The sequence below is a fragment of the Stegostoma tigrinum genome, chromosome 14, assembly GCF_030684315.1.
Source record: "Stegostoma tigrinum isolate sSteTig4 chromosome 14, sSteTig4.hap1, whole genome shotgun sequence".
Lineage (NCBI taxonomy): Eukaryota > Metazoa > Chordata > Chondrichthyes > Orectolobiformes > Stegostomatidae > Stegostoma > Stegostoma tigrinum.
The window spans coordinates 51,933,682-51,947,812 of record NC_081367.1 but is presented as its reverse complement, the minus strand read 5'-3'; the positions used below and the strand labels follow the sequence as shown (position 1 = coordinate 51,947,812).

Below are 14,131 nucleotides of genomic sequence, written 5' to 3'. Positions count from 1 at the left end.
TTGTCCTATCTTTTAGCTAACATGTAATCCTTGTTTTCAAGGATCCATCAATCTCAAACATTTCTAATTTGCTAACCAACCTGTCATGTGACACTAGATCAAATGTTTTTTGAAAGTCCGGATATACAACATCCACAGCACTACCCTTATCCACTGCTTGTGGGCCTTGACAAAGAACCCAATTTAATTTGTCAGATGTGACCTACTGTTTACAAAGTCATGCTGACTTTCCAATATTAACTTAATTTTCTTCAAGTTTATGTTTACCTTTTCCCGTATTAAAGCCTCCATCATTTCTCCCACTGTTGATATTAAGCTGAAAGATCTGTAGTTTCCTGGTTATTCTTTGCTTCTTTCTTAACAACAGTATCATATTTGCAATCCTCCAGTTCCTAAAGCTAATCCTATGTTCAGAAAGGCCTGGAAAATTTCTGTCATTGTATACAATTTACTCCCGTACCTCTCTCAGTAATCCAGGATGCACCTCATCTGGGTCTGGCAACTTCTCTACCTGGTGTGCTACCAGTGTTTTGAGCACCTTTCCTTTGTCAATCACTATACTTTTCAGTTGCTTGACATCTACAGTATACTGTATCCTCTGTACCCGTTGTGACTTCCTCTACATTGGGGAAACCAAGAGGAGGCTTGGGGACCGCTTTGCAGAACACCTCCACTCGGTTCACAATAAACAACTGCACCTCCCAGTCGCGAACCATTTTAACTCCCCCTCCCATTCCCTAGACGACATGCCCATCCTGGGTCTCCTGCAGTGCCACAATGATGCCACCCAAAGGTTGCAGGAACAGCAACTCATATTCCGCTAGGGAACTCTGCAGCCCAATGATATCAATGTGGACTTCATAAGCTTCAAAATCTCCTCTTCCTCCACTGCATCCCAAAACCAGCCCAGCTCGTCCCTGCCTCCCTAACCTGTTCTTCCTCCCACCTATCCCCTCCTCCTACCTCAAGCCGCACCTCCATTCCCCACCTACTAACCTCATCCCCCCTCCTTGACCTTTCCGTCCTCCCCGGACTGACCTATCCCCTCCCTACCTCCTCACCCATACTCTCCGCTCCGCCTATCTTCTCCTTTATCCATCTTCAATCCACCTCCCCTTCTCTCCCTATTTATTTCAGAACCCTCTCCCCATCCCCTCTCTGCTGAAGGGTCTAGGCCTGAAACGTCAGCTTTTGTGCTCCTGAGATGCTGTTTGGCCTGCTGTGTTCATCCAGCTTCACACTTTGTTATCTCGTTTCAAATGACTTCTTCAGTTCTTCTGCATTTATAGAACGTCATTCTCCAAACTGAATTATTCATTCTTCCCACAGAAATGGAGTATGTTTTCAACCTCAAAGGTCCAAAATCTCCCTGCCTTTCTCCTCTTTCACAAAGCTTTCTGTCGTGGTAACTGGGAACTCTTGTGAAAATTCGAACATGGTAGCAACGATACAATAGTCTATTCCCAATTAGATTGCTTCATTTTCACAATGAAATACAACGTAGACAATTCTCCAGGTTGCGAATAGGTTCGCCTCTTGAGTCCGTTTGCAAGTCGATTTATACGCAAATCAGAACAAATGAAAGACTATATAAAGTTGCCATTTGTGAGTGCAGGAACTGTTCGTATGTGGTATCTTTGAAATTACACCCTTGTGTTGGATTGCGATCGATTGAGTTCGATTCAGACGTTCGTAAATTGGTGAACCCCCTGTAATTCAGTGAATGGCTCAAATCACACTATCCAACTAAAAACCACATGTACACATGTCAACAATTGTATTTAGGTATGCGGCATTCAACACTCCAAATGTTGGATGTAGATCGCTAATACGAAATCATTGTGCAGCCCTTCACAAGACAATTATTCAATATTATTAATGTACCTGTACTGTCATATCATCTTTGGACTCTACAGGAATTGTCAACAACAGCATTTTCTAGAATGATCTTTATCTGAGTCAGACCCTGATGGATTTCGTAATCACTCCTGCAATAAAAAAATGGACTTTATTAGGCTGAATGAACCTTGCAAAATCAGACATACCAGGGTTCATTTCTTCTGGGGAAGGTGTCGATCATTATCTGTATTTACCGCAGGCTTTCAGTGATATGTGAAATTATTTTCCACGTTCCTTGGCTGAAAGTCACTGTAAGAAATAATATTAAACTTGCTTGTTTCATTTTCTTTCCTGTGTATATTTTTTTTCCTTGGAAATGAACTTGTGACTATCTGCTCCAGTCTTGAAGCATCATGAATTGGTTAGTCATGTTAGTGACCTGCATTCAGTTCCATAACTTGCCCGTTGTTGCTTATCGCCAAGTTCTCACCTTTTCTGCAATTCCTTGCGATGCAGTGGGAGCAGTGAAAGCTGCTGACCTTGCGGTTCATTTCATCAATAATGTCCGAAGAAAGGGATTCAAATACAGACTGAATAGATTGAAGAATGCCCAGGAAAAGCAGGTGGGTTGAAGCTTTATTAAAGGAAGGGAGATAATAATTCTGCTGTTGGAAACCTTAATCAGATGCTTTCCATTGTCTGTGTCAGGACAGCGTGGAAGCATCTTTAGATTTAATTTCTGCGAAACGCAGGCTGTTCACAAAAGTGTTGCTGTTTTCCTCCGGTTCAACATTCTAGTTGGGGAAAGTAGGACTTCGTGTTTGAAATTTACCTGAATCAATATTCACTGGATGAAAAATACGGCTTGAGCTTTAATCAGGAGGGGAAAGCACACAAGGCCTACACAGTCTATGTGCCTGGAAATCTTTTCAGACCCAGGCTTGACTGAAGAGCAGAGGTGAGCGCTTGCCACTTCAGAAGGGATGCTGGTACACGTCGAGCTGCTGAACTACTGGATGGAGGTGCGCACCAGAGTGAGCGCAGTCTCGCTTGTGGCTATATAGGTAGCGGGGACCGTTACGTCACAGGGATCTCTGGCTGTGGAGGGCCAGGCTTTAGGCTCCTGTCTCTTGTGCTTGTTGGGTCAGTTTGGTCCAGTTGCCAGTTTGGAACCTAAGCGATTTTTGGCTGAGGGACTGGTGAGGGAATCAGGAGCCCCATGGGACCACGTTCCTACTGTGTTGAGCAGGAGTCACCTCAGAGTTGCTGTCTATACGAAACTGAACGCAATGCTCAAAGCAGAGCCAAGATGACAGCTCTCTCTTTGCAGCTGCCTCTAAATTCCACTGCACGGTGGGCCATAAAATATTATTCATAGGACTAACTCTTGTCTCATGGTTGATTGTATAGCTCTGATGCCCTGTGCCACAGAAAATGATCAGATAGCTTGTTCGAGTATTGACCAGGTCACTCTTTTTTGAATCATGTGATGGAATCTTTTGTGATCACCTGAGACAACGGGAAAGGTACTCATTCAACATTCATATGAAAGATGACACATCTGATAGTGCAGCACTTAAAGAAAAACACTGAATTGTCAGTGTTGAGGAAGGGTCACCGGACCAGAAATGTTAACTGTTTTCTCCTCCACAGATGCTGCCAGACCTGCTGAGCTTTTCCAGCAATTTTGTTTTTCTTCCTGATTTACAGTATCCGCAGTTCTTTTGGTTCTTACAGAATTGACAGTCTAGTTTTTATGTTTAAGTCTACAGACTGGATCTTGAAACCACAACCTTCTGGCTCAGCTAAAAGATGACCACTTAGTCATGGTCAATCCCTTGAAGTTGTGACCTATTTATATCACAGTAAAGTAAACAGTAGGAAGGAAATCGAACATCCAAACCTCTGATGCAGTATATTTATATCAGTTCTTAAATGATTTCAGGAACAATATGAGAAAAGCTATTATTTGGAGTTTGAGGTTTTTGAAACCAGATGTCCTGTCAGAAGCTCCAAGCCATTAAAAAGGTGTGGAATTCGACGATTTCGCTCAATGGTAAAGAACCAATTATTTATAGTTTCTTCTGTAAAATCCTTACTGAATATTAAACATTCAAAGATATCCCCTAGTCAGACTGATTATGCTGTTTGTATAACAGCCGTAGAAATAGCAACTAACTATATCATCAGATCTAATGGAGTGTTATACTTATCACTTTATGTCAATAATCATTTTCTTCTTGTTACAGATCTGAGTGATATACTGTGTGCTTCCTGAAGGCTATTATTTTATTTCATAATTAAAGTATTTGTAATTTACTCTTCACTTTTTCATTATAAGAATTATGGGCTGCTTGACTGTATCAAGACATAACTGCTAGTTGGTTAACTGCTATTTATGAAGTTTATTTGAATGGTTATTGTGGTGTAAATGTGAGGATCATTGGACGAGTTGTTGTACTATAGAAGTGATGACTTTTTGACAAACTGTACTGTAGAGTTGTGAGGCTTATCGCGTTAGTTGTGTCACAGTTTATCATGATGGGTTATTTGACAAGTTGTGGTATTGGTGTGATAGTTATTTGACTTCTGCTAAATGTGAATTTGATTGGATGAGCTGTAGAATTACAGGGCTGGATTTTATGCTAGAGACAGTGGCTCCTTTATGTATACATTATGTGTTCAGGGGCAAGTTGGCTGGCTGGTGCTTCTGTTTCCACTGGTGGCGGTGACTTTGTAGTGGTGTGTGCAGGGAAAGTTAGGTATCAGAACAGTGCTGTTGGCATGCTGCCACATTTTACCTTCCCAAATTGGGAGGCACTGCAAAATCCTGGTGAGGTAATCTTAAATGGAGATCAAGGAAGCCAATTGGTCCATTGAATCTGTGCTAGTTCTTCAAAAATAAGCTCCCAGCTTAATTCTGTATGCCTACTTTTATGCCATGACCTCATCAAGTACTCGCCCACTGCCTTCTGATATAGTGCAGGGGAGAGGACTACTAGATTAGTTATAGAATCATAAAGTATAAAAATGGGTTGGCTCAGTGTGCAAGTTCTAGCTCTTTGAATAAGTTATTCAAGTTAAACCTAAACTCTAGCCTTTTTACCATAACTCTGGAAGGACATGTTCAATTACCTTTAGGTCATCGTGTACAGGGCTAATTGCAGCTATGTTGCTGGGGTAACGATAGGGCAAGTTATTTGTTCTGTTGGTGAGGAGGTTATTGGTTTGGGTTTTATAGTATAGGTGTAAAAGTTATAGAATGATTGCAATAACATTCATGTTGGCATAATTGAGGTAGGATTTGAATTTAATGTAATGGCATTAACACTGTTAGTTATTGCAGTGTGGGGTCTGAGGGTAAACAGTCGCAGAGCTATTTGTGAAATATCATCAAGGCTGAGTTGAGATTAATGCAGTCACTCCAGTTTTATGATCATCATCCCAGTTTTGACATTCTGGAAAGTGGTTTGTTTGACTATACTGACACTAATACATTATTATGTACTTTCATTAGAAATCATTTGGTGAATGTAAAATCATCATTCGCATCTCAAAAGGTTTCCAGAATGTGAAGGATTTTCAGTGTTCTGAATATTCAGGTACAACATCTTTATCATGGGAATAATATATTATCATCATGTGTGGTTTAGAATTAGATGCTTCTCAGTGATTTACAAGGCCATGATGTAATGGAAGAGATTCAGGTTAAGATAAAATTCCAAAGACAATGAAGTGCTGGGCATTAAAATCTTGCCTTCTCACCTCTGGGACCTGATCTGCAATCCAAACCAGACTGTGTGGAGTCTGTTTGTTCGCTGAAAAATTCCAAACTAAAATGGATTTTGTAGGAACAAGCTCAATGTATAAAATTGCTTTAAATATGCCTGGAAAACTACAGTTGTTTGGCAAAATAGATGGTTAGATTTTTAAAATTCACTATTTCATTTGGATTTCCTAAGCAAAACAGTTTCAAAAACTTTGACACTGAAAGTTCTTGGAAATGTGATCTGGTGTGAGTAGCAGAGGTAACTCAGTTTGGTCATGATTGACATGAACTTTGCTAGGATAAATGCAGCTATGGCAAGAACGTGTAGTGGCTATGGGCCTCTTGTTTCCATGTTTTTGCTGTCAGTCAGAGCTGACGTTTATTCTGACATTAATATCTACACTGGACTAATCCTTTGTTTCACTTCTGTAAAACTACTACCACTCCCTCTACCTCTTGTTCCATGAGATCTTTGATCCTGCAATGTCCCTCACCTTGGAACTTTTCCCTGACCTTGGCTTTTGATCTGCATATCCCCTTCATTTTTTTAACTGCTCAAAATGATATTTCTACTTTTCTTCAGTTCTGATGGAAAGTTTTACTAGATTTAAACTTTAATTCTATTTCTCTGCCCACACATGCCGCCGCTAGCATTTTCTGTTTTTATTTCAAATATTGAGCATGAACTGTATTTTTCTTTTATTGTACAACTTATATTAAAAAAAACAGTTAGGATGCAATTTGGCCATCTTCTGAAGTATTTTCCAGTGTTTTCCAATATGATTCCAATATGTTGAGACAGGATCAATGACTGCCTTTACAGTGAAAGTGACCCTGGTAGCAGTGACCAGAATGATTGAATTTTACATGTAGCTTCAGGGAGAGAAGTATGGATCCAAGGTTACTACTTTAAATTAAACAACAGCAATTATGAGGACATGTAAGCTGAGTTAGGAAAACTAAACTGGCAATTTATGTAAAGGAATAGATCAATAGAGATGAAGTGCCAAAAATTTAGGGGTATTATGGAAGGTACGGAATAGATACATTCTAACAAGCAAGAAAAACTTCATGGTTAACTAAAAATGTCAAAAGATAGCATGAAACTCAAAGAAAATACATATGGTGCAAAGATAGGTGGCAGATCAGAAGACTGGAGAGAATATAAAAAAAGCAGGAAAAATTTACTTAAAGATTGTTAATGTGGGGAAAAATTAGCGTACAAGAAAAGGTTAGCTAAAAAGATAAAAACAAATGAGAAAAGTTTCTTCAGATGTTTAAAAAGGAAAATAATTAACAAAGTAAGTGTTTGTCCAAAGGGAAATGAGGCTGGGAGATTAGTAATGGAGGATAAAGAGATGGCAGATGACAGCGTGGAGCTGGAGGAACACAGCAGGCCAGGCAGCATCAGTGGACCAGGAAAGCTGATTTTCTGAAGAAGGATTCTGACCCAAGATGTCAACTTTCCTGCTCCTCTGATGCTGCCTGGCCTGCTGTGTTCCTTCAGCTCCACACTTTGTTATCTCTGGCTCCAGCATCTGCAGTTCTTTCTACCCCCAAGGCTTCACAAGCTGTTTACGTTACCAAAGACTGCTTGGCAACTCTTGTTCAAATACTCACTTAAAAGATGTGGAGATTCCGGTTTTGGACTGGGATGGACAAAGTCAGAAGTCGCATGTCACCAGGTTATAATCCAACAGGTTTATTTGGCAGCATCAGCTTTTGGAACGCTTCATCTGATGAGGGAGCAGCGCTCTGAAAACTGGTGATTTCAAATAAACCTGTTGGGTTATAATCTGGTGTCGTGTGACTTTTGACTTTGTTTCGCAAAAGAAACACGGACAAAATACACCTCTTAAAGCCACAGCCTCATCATAAGTGCTGTAGAATTATACTAAAAAGATTTCCTAACGTTAGAATTCTGTAACATCGGCCTCACTTCCTCTGATGTCAAGGGCTATAATTAGGCTGAAAAATTCAGGTCTTTGAGAAATTCAGCAGGGTCCAGACTTTGTAACAGACTTTTCTAAATTGTGAAGTTTAAGCACTGACACATTAGAACACTTCTTACTGCCTCATCTCCTTTAAACATGATGTGTCTTTTGTTATATTGTTTCAGTTGAAAATCCGTGCCAAGGATGCTGGTACACGATTTCGTTAAATAACAGAATTGTGGATCGTTTTGTTCAGGTTGCCATTCAGAAATATAACAGCGAGAGCAATGACACCAATTATTTTTCACTTTTTAATATCACAAAGGTTTTAACAAAGGTACGTTTTCTTTCCGTAATTAGGTAGCCTGGCAAGGAAAGCTTTCAATTTGTCTTCAAGTTCTTAAAGTGACAGGCCCTACTTGGTTTGCAATGGAATTCCAAATTATTTTAAGAAAGCTGGGTATAATTTGTAAATAATCAACTATGGGACTTGCATGCAACAGTACCAATTTCTAAAAGAGGTCCTGAGTTGAAACCCCACCTGTGCTGTTGCTGTATCATAGTGGATTGGAACAGGTTGAGATTGTTAAAGAGTTACTGCTGTTTGCTATTGGAATAGAGGTAAGCCATTCCTCATTATTGAGCCCACCATAGTAGCTTAATGCTGCCATAAATGGGAATTACAAATTACTGCCTTTCCATAGAAATATGTATAGTATACAATGCTGAAACAGGACACTTAGTTCAACTTGAGTTATTGTCTTTCCTTGAAAGTTGCCACCCAGGTTGACGGGCTGTTAAGAAGGCATACAGTGTTTTAGCTTTTATTAATAGAGGGACCGAGTTCCATAACCATGAGGTTATGCTGCAGCTGTACAAAACTCTGGTGCGGCCGCACTTGGAGTATTGTGTACAGTTCTGGTCACCACACTATGAGAAGGTTGTGGAAGCTTTGGAAAGGGTGCAGAGGAGATGTACTAGGATGTTGCCTGGTATGGAGGAAAGGTCTTACAAGGAAAGGCTGAGGGACTTGAGGCTGTTTTCGTTAGAGAGAAGAAGGTTGAGAGGTGACTTAATTGAGACATATAAAATAATCAGAGGGTTAGATAGGGTGGATAGGGAGAGCCTTTTTCCTAGGATGGTGACGGCGAGCTCGAGGGGGCATAACTTTAAATTGAGGGGTGAACGATATAGGACAGATGTCAGAGGTAGTTTCTTTACTCAGAGAGTAGTAAGGGAATGGAACGTTTTGCCTGCAACGGTAGTAGATTCGCCACCTTTAAGTACATTTAAGTCGTCATTGGACAAGCATATGGACGTACATGGAATAGTGTAGGTTAGATGGGCTTGAGATTGGTATGACAGGTCGGCACAACATTGAGGACCAAAGGGCCTGTACTGTGCTGTAATGTTCTATGTTCTATGTTGCACAATCGTCCCTTTGGATCTCAACTTTTCGGGATCTTTTTATTTCCTTATTTCTCATGGACTTACTCAATTTTTTAAAAAGTACCTTGACCTTAAAAATTCATGCACATCATTTTTGTGCATGATCATCATGCTTTGTGATCTGCCTATGCTCGTTCTAATTGAGCTGAACGGTATACAAATTTGCCTGACCCATCTGACACTCACGGATGTAGCAAGTGACCAGAAAGGTTACTCATTGTTCTGGCTACCTCTGCACTCAGCAGGGACTGGGCATCCACTCACTCTCATTTAGTTTCCTGGCATGACCAATAACGTACTGATAACATAATCCCCTTCCATCATCCCAACCTTCCTGCCAGTGAGGAGACCCTGACACATTTTCTGATGTTTAGAATACAGCAGAGCCAAATCTGCAGCCACCAGCTCCAGCTTACACATAATTTAAAGGCTGGTGTATGTCGACTGTCCTGCTCCTCTGATACCGCCTGACCTGCTGCGTTCCTCCAGCTCCAGGCTGTAGATTTAGAGTGGTCTTTTTGTCAGTGTAGACTTGATGGGCAGAATGGTCTGTTCTGTAACTGTATGATTCAAAAAATGATTCTAACTACTGGCAGCTGCTTCTGACAGTTCTCAGGCAAGTTTGTAAATAATCTTTACGGGTGCAAGAGCCACATTAATGTCCCATAAAGATCAACCTGATTGTTGGTGCACAATGTCCTTTCCCCTTCCCATCATCACCCTCAGTACTCAGAAGAGTTGCCTAATTTCCTTCCCTCTGCCTTTGGTGATCATGCCTTAGTGACTGAGTTTGTTATTCTTAGCTTGGCTGTCACATGCTTGTCAGTAGCCTTGGACTGGAGAATGTAGACATTTTACCATCAAATAAAGAAACAAATTTCTTTGTGTTTCAGTCTGTTCCAAGCCAAAGGATATTTGTGGAATTCATTATCCAAGAAACTAATTGTTTCAAAGATGACTTTGCTGTAGTACTTACAGCCTGTATTCCAAAACCTCACAAATTTGCAGTAAGTACTGTTTGAACAACTGTTTCATACACATGATTAAATGGAGTAACATAGCACGGAAAGAGGCCATTTGGCTGAATCAAAGTGTAGCGGTGATTTTACTCTACCAGATTTTCATCCCATTCCCCTTGCCATATCCCTGGCCTGCAGTGTGTTCTGTTTCCACTCGCATACATGACTGTTTCAATTTGGAAGCACCTAAACCAATTGACTGAATCATTTCCTGTGTTACTGAGCTCCACATTCTAATCTCTTTCTGAGTAAAGAAGCTGCTCCTACATTCCCAATTGAATATATTAGTAACTATCATGTACTTACGGTCTCTGGTTTTGGACTGTTTCACAAGTGGAAACATGCTGTCCATATCTACCTGTTCATACTCATTCCAAATATAATTAGTTACATTTATGTAGAACTTTTCATATCACAAACTGTCACAAGGTGCGTTTGCCCAGGGCAACCTAACACGAGTAGAATGGTTTGGAGTAGGTATGACCACAAGTATTTTAAGAGGTGTGTTTTGGCGCCCCTTGAAATTGGTGAGAGATGTGGAAACATGAATGGGTTTGGGAAAGCAACAAACAGAGTGTAAAACCACAGTGGCAGAAGGACCACGGAGCAGGTGGAGGAGGGAAAACTGGAATTGCAAAATGGACATTTTTAAAAGATGTTCATGGGATGTCACTGACAAGGCCAGCTTTTATTGTCCATTTCTAATTGGTCTGGAGACCATGATGGTGATTTATCTGCTTAAATCATTGGTGTCTCTGACACACCCACAATGGCAGAAGGGGGCTTCCAGTATTTTGTCCCAGAAACAGTGACAAACCAGCAATATTTGTCCAAACTAGGACTGTGTGTGGCTTGGAGCGGGCCTTGCGGCAACTGGTGGTCCCATGCATCTAGTGCCCTTATTCTTCTAGAGGTTGCGGGTTTTGCAAAATGCAGTCAGAGGAAATAGGTGGGTGGCAGTAATGGATCTTACAGATGGTTCAAACTGCTGCCGCTGTGTGTCTATGGCAAAGAGAGTCAATATTGAAGATGGTGGATGTGGTGCTAATGTAACAGGCTGCTTTGTTCTCAACAGTGTTGAGCTTCTTAGAGTGGTCTGAGCTATAATCACTCAGGCAAGTGGAGAATATTCAATCAACTCTTGACTTGTGCCTTGTAGATGGTGGACAGGAAGTAAGTGACTCACTTCAGAATTCCCAACATCTGACCTGCTCTTTTAACCACAGTATTTACAAGGCCATGGGTTGCCATGTGGGTTGTAACTGAGGTGGAGATTATGAAGCTTGTAGCAGGTGACGGTCATGTTGAATAATCAGATCTTCACAGAAAGTTGGTCTGGATGAATATTTCAGGAGACAGTAGCTGGATATGTACATAGGGAAGATACTGGAGATGGCAGTAAGTTAGTATGAAGGATGGACCTCATGTGAGATTCCAGAGCTCAGCTTAGAGAAACAGAACATAGAGGCTGGACAACTTCAGGACCAGGATGACTTAAGTACCAAATGTCGCAGGTGAAGCTATTACTGAAAGCATGGATTTTCTGTTGAGAGCTGAAGAGAATTCTGTTGTCTTTCTGAAAATTCAGACAGTCAGTCAGACAGCATGGAATCCTACAGGAATGTTATGAGTTACAGTTGTCTATCTTTATAAACAAGCTTATTTACAACACAAGGTAATTTGCAAGGTTAGATGGCATTTATTTCACTGTGAGGAGACTTGTGAGTAAGGCAGATGAGAGAGAGTGTTCATTAACACTTGGGAATGTGACGTAATTGCTATCACAGAGTCATTATTGAGGGAGGGGCAGGACTAGCAACTCAATATCCCAGGGCCTAGGATCTTCAGGCGTGACAGGGAGGGGTGTAAAAGAGGAGATAGTGTTGCCATATTGATGAGGGAGTCAAGACTCCACAATTGAGGCCATATGACTGGAACTTTTAAACATAAAGAGGACCAGTACATTGTTGGGAGTGGATTAGAGACTCCACGATGGGCAGTGAGAGATAGGAGCGCAAGATATGTAGGCAAATTTCAGAGAAGTGTTAAAGTAATAACAGTAGGGAATTTCAATTTTTTTAACATTAACTGCCATAGATAAATTGTAAAGGCTGAGAGGAGGGTGGAAGTTTTAAAATGTATCTGGACACCTTTCTAAGCCAGCATGTAGAAAGTCTTGCAAGACACAGGACAGAGTGGCTCTTAATTTTAGGGAATGAGGCTGGGTCACAGATTAAGAGTCAGTGGGAAAACATTACAATGATAGTGACCATAATTTGGTAAATTTTAAAGTAGTCGTGGGGTAGGGCAAGATGGACCAGAAATAAAAGTCTTGAACTGGAGGAAGACTAGTTTTGGCATGGTGATCAATATCTGGTCAAAGTGGACTGGGAGCAGCTACTTGAAGAATACAGTTGAAGTGCAGGGCCAACATGCTCCCATGAAGGTGAGGAGTGGGACCAAAAATTCCAGAGAACAATGGATATTGAGGTGTGTGCAGGAATGCAAAAGGAAAGAAAAGAAAGCCCATTGGAAGATGCTAAGAGCTGAGAGCACCAGCAGCCTAGAGACAAATGAGAAGTGTGGTGGGATACTTAAATTAAGAGAGAAAAACGGGAACATGATAAACAGTGGCTAAAATAAAGGAAAATCCAAAGGCATTTTATAAGTATATTGGGGCGACAGAATAACCAAGAAAGAATAGAGCCCATTTTGGACCTAAATGTAAAATTTGTGTAAGAAGCCGTAGGTGAGATTTTAAATTAACACTTTATATCTATATTCACAACTGAGAAGAATGACAGTACAGAGATTAGGGAAGAGGACTGTGCTATACTTGACTATATTACAGTTGAGAGAGGGAGGATATTAACAATTTCAGCAGCTTAAAATTGGTTAAGTCCCCAGGCCCAGATGAGATATATCCCAGGATGCTGTGTGAGGCAAGGGTGGGGATTGTAGGAGCCCTGACATTAATAGTCAAACCTTGTCTAGTCATAGGAGAGGTGCCAGTGGAGAGGAGGACAGTTAATCTGGTACCAGTATTCACAAAAGTCAGTAGGTATAAACCAAGGAAAGATAGGGCTGTGAGTTTCACATCAGCGGCAGAGAAATGTTTCAAAAAGATTTGGAGGGAGGGCAAGAAATATTCTCTAGTTGGATAGACAAGGATTAGCCAAAGATAGTCAGCGTGGTTTGATTGAGTTTTTGAAAAGGTAACTAGATGTGTGGATGAGAGTAATGCAGTGGATATGGTCTATATAGATTTAGGTGTAGCTTTTGATAAGACATTGAGTCATGACTATGAAGGTAAAAGTCCACGGGATGCAGGGCAATTTGGCAAATTTGACTCAAAGTTGACTTTGTGGCAGCAGGCAGAATGTGATGGTTGAATGTTGATGATTACATGACTGAAAGTCTGTGTCCAGTGATAAACCCAAGGATTTGCTACTGTTATTTTGAGGTGTCCATTATGGTTAGCATGAATGTGGAAGGTTTAATTGGTAAGAGGGCATGAAAATTGCTGTGTGGTAAATAGCATGGAGGAACATCTGAGCATACATGATGATATAGATCAGTTAGTCAGATAGGGTGAACAGTGGCAAATGGAATTTAATCCTAAAAAGTGTGAGGTGATGCATTTTGGGAGGACAAACAATGCAAGTGGGTTCATAATGAATGGTAGCCCTGAGAATGTGCAAAAGATCAAAAGGGATCTTGGTGTGCACATCCATTGATCCTTGATGGCAATGAAAAAGGTGAATAAGGTGGTTGAGAAGTTATAAGGAATATTTGCCTTTGTTCTTTAGAGAGGTTATGATGGAGCTGTATTAGATGCTAATTAGGCCACAGCTTTAGAACTACGTGCAGTTCTGATTGTCACACTATTGGAAGGATGTGAATGCTCTTCAGAGTAGATTTACCAGGATGTTGCCTGGATGGACCATATCAGCCAAGAAGAGAGACTAGATAGCTCTACACCTTTTTTTATCTAGATAGCTGGGGTTGTTTTCCTTAGAGCAGAGTAGGCTGAGAGAGGGACATGACTGAGGTGCATGTACTTATGAGGGGCATAGGTAAGGTAGTTAGGGAGAACTTTTTTCCCCTAGCATCGATAAGCA

The 14,131-nt window shown here is 40.8% G+C and overlaps 1 protein-coding gene across 2 annotated transcripts in view; it reads left to right on the top strand.

Annotated features, from left to right (window-relative positions):
- Positions 1-2,055: 2,055 nt before the first annotated feature.
- LOC125457532 (fetuin-B-like) overlaps positions 2,056-14,131 on the top strand; it is a 19,930-nt gene continuing 7,854 nt past the window's right edge. Inside the window, exons 1-5 of one of the 2 annotated variants that reach the window (XM_048541870.1) lie at positions 2,056-2,462; positions 3,785-3,895; positions 5,357-5,441; positions 7,728-7,879; positions 9,885-9,998. In XM_048541870.1, the coding sequence (XP_048397827.1) occupies positions 2,253-2,462; positions 3,785-3,895; positions 5,357-5,441; positions 7,728-7,879; positions 9,885-9,998 (672 nt within the window). In that variant the 5' untranslated portion in view covers positions 2,056-2,252. The remainder of the gene's footprint in view (positions 2,463-3,784; positions 3,896-5,356; positions 5,442-7,727; positions 7,880-9,884; positions 9,999-14,131) is intronic. The other variant, XM_048541871.1, reaches the window with a different exon arrangement.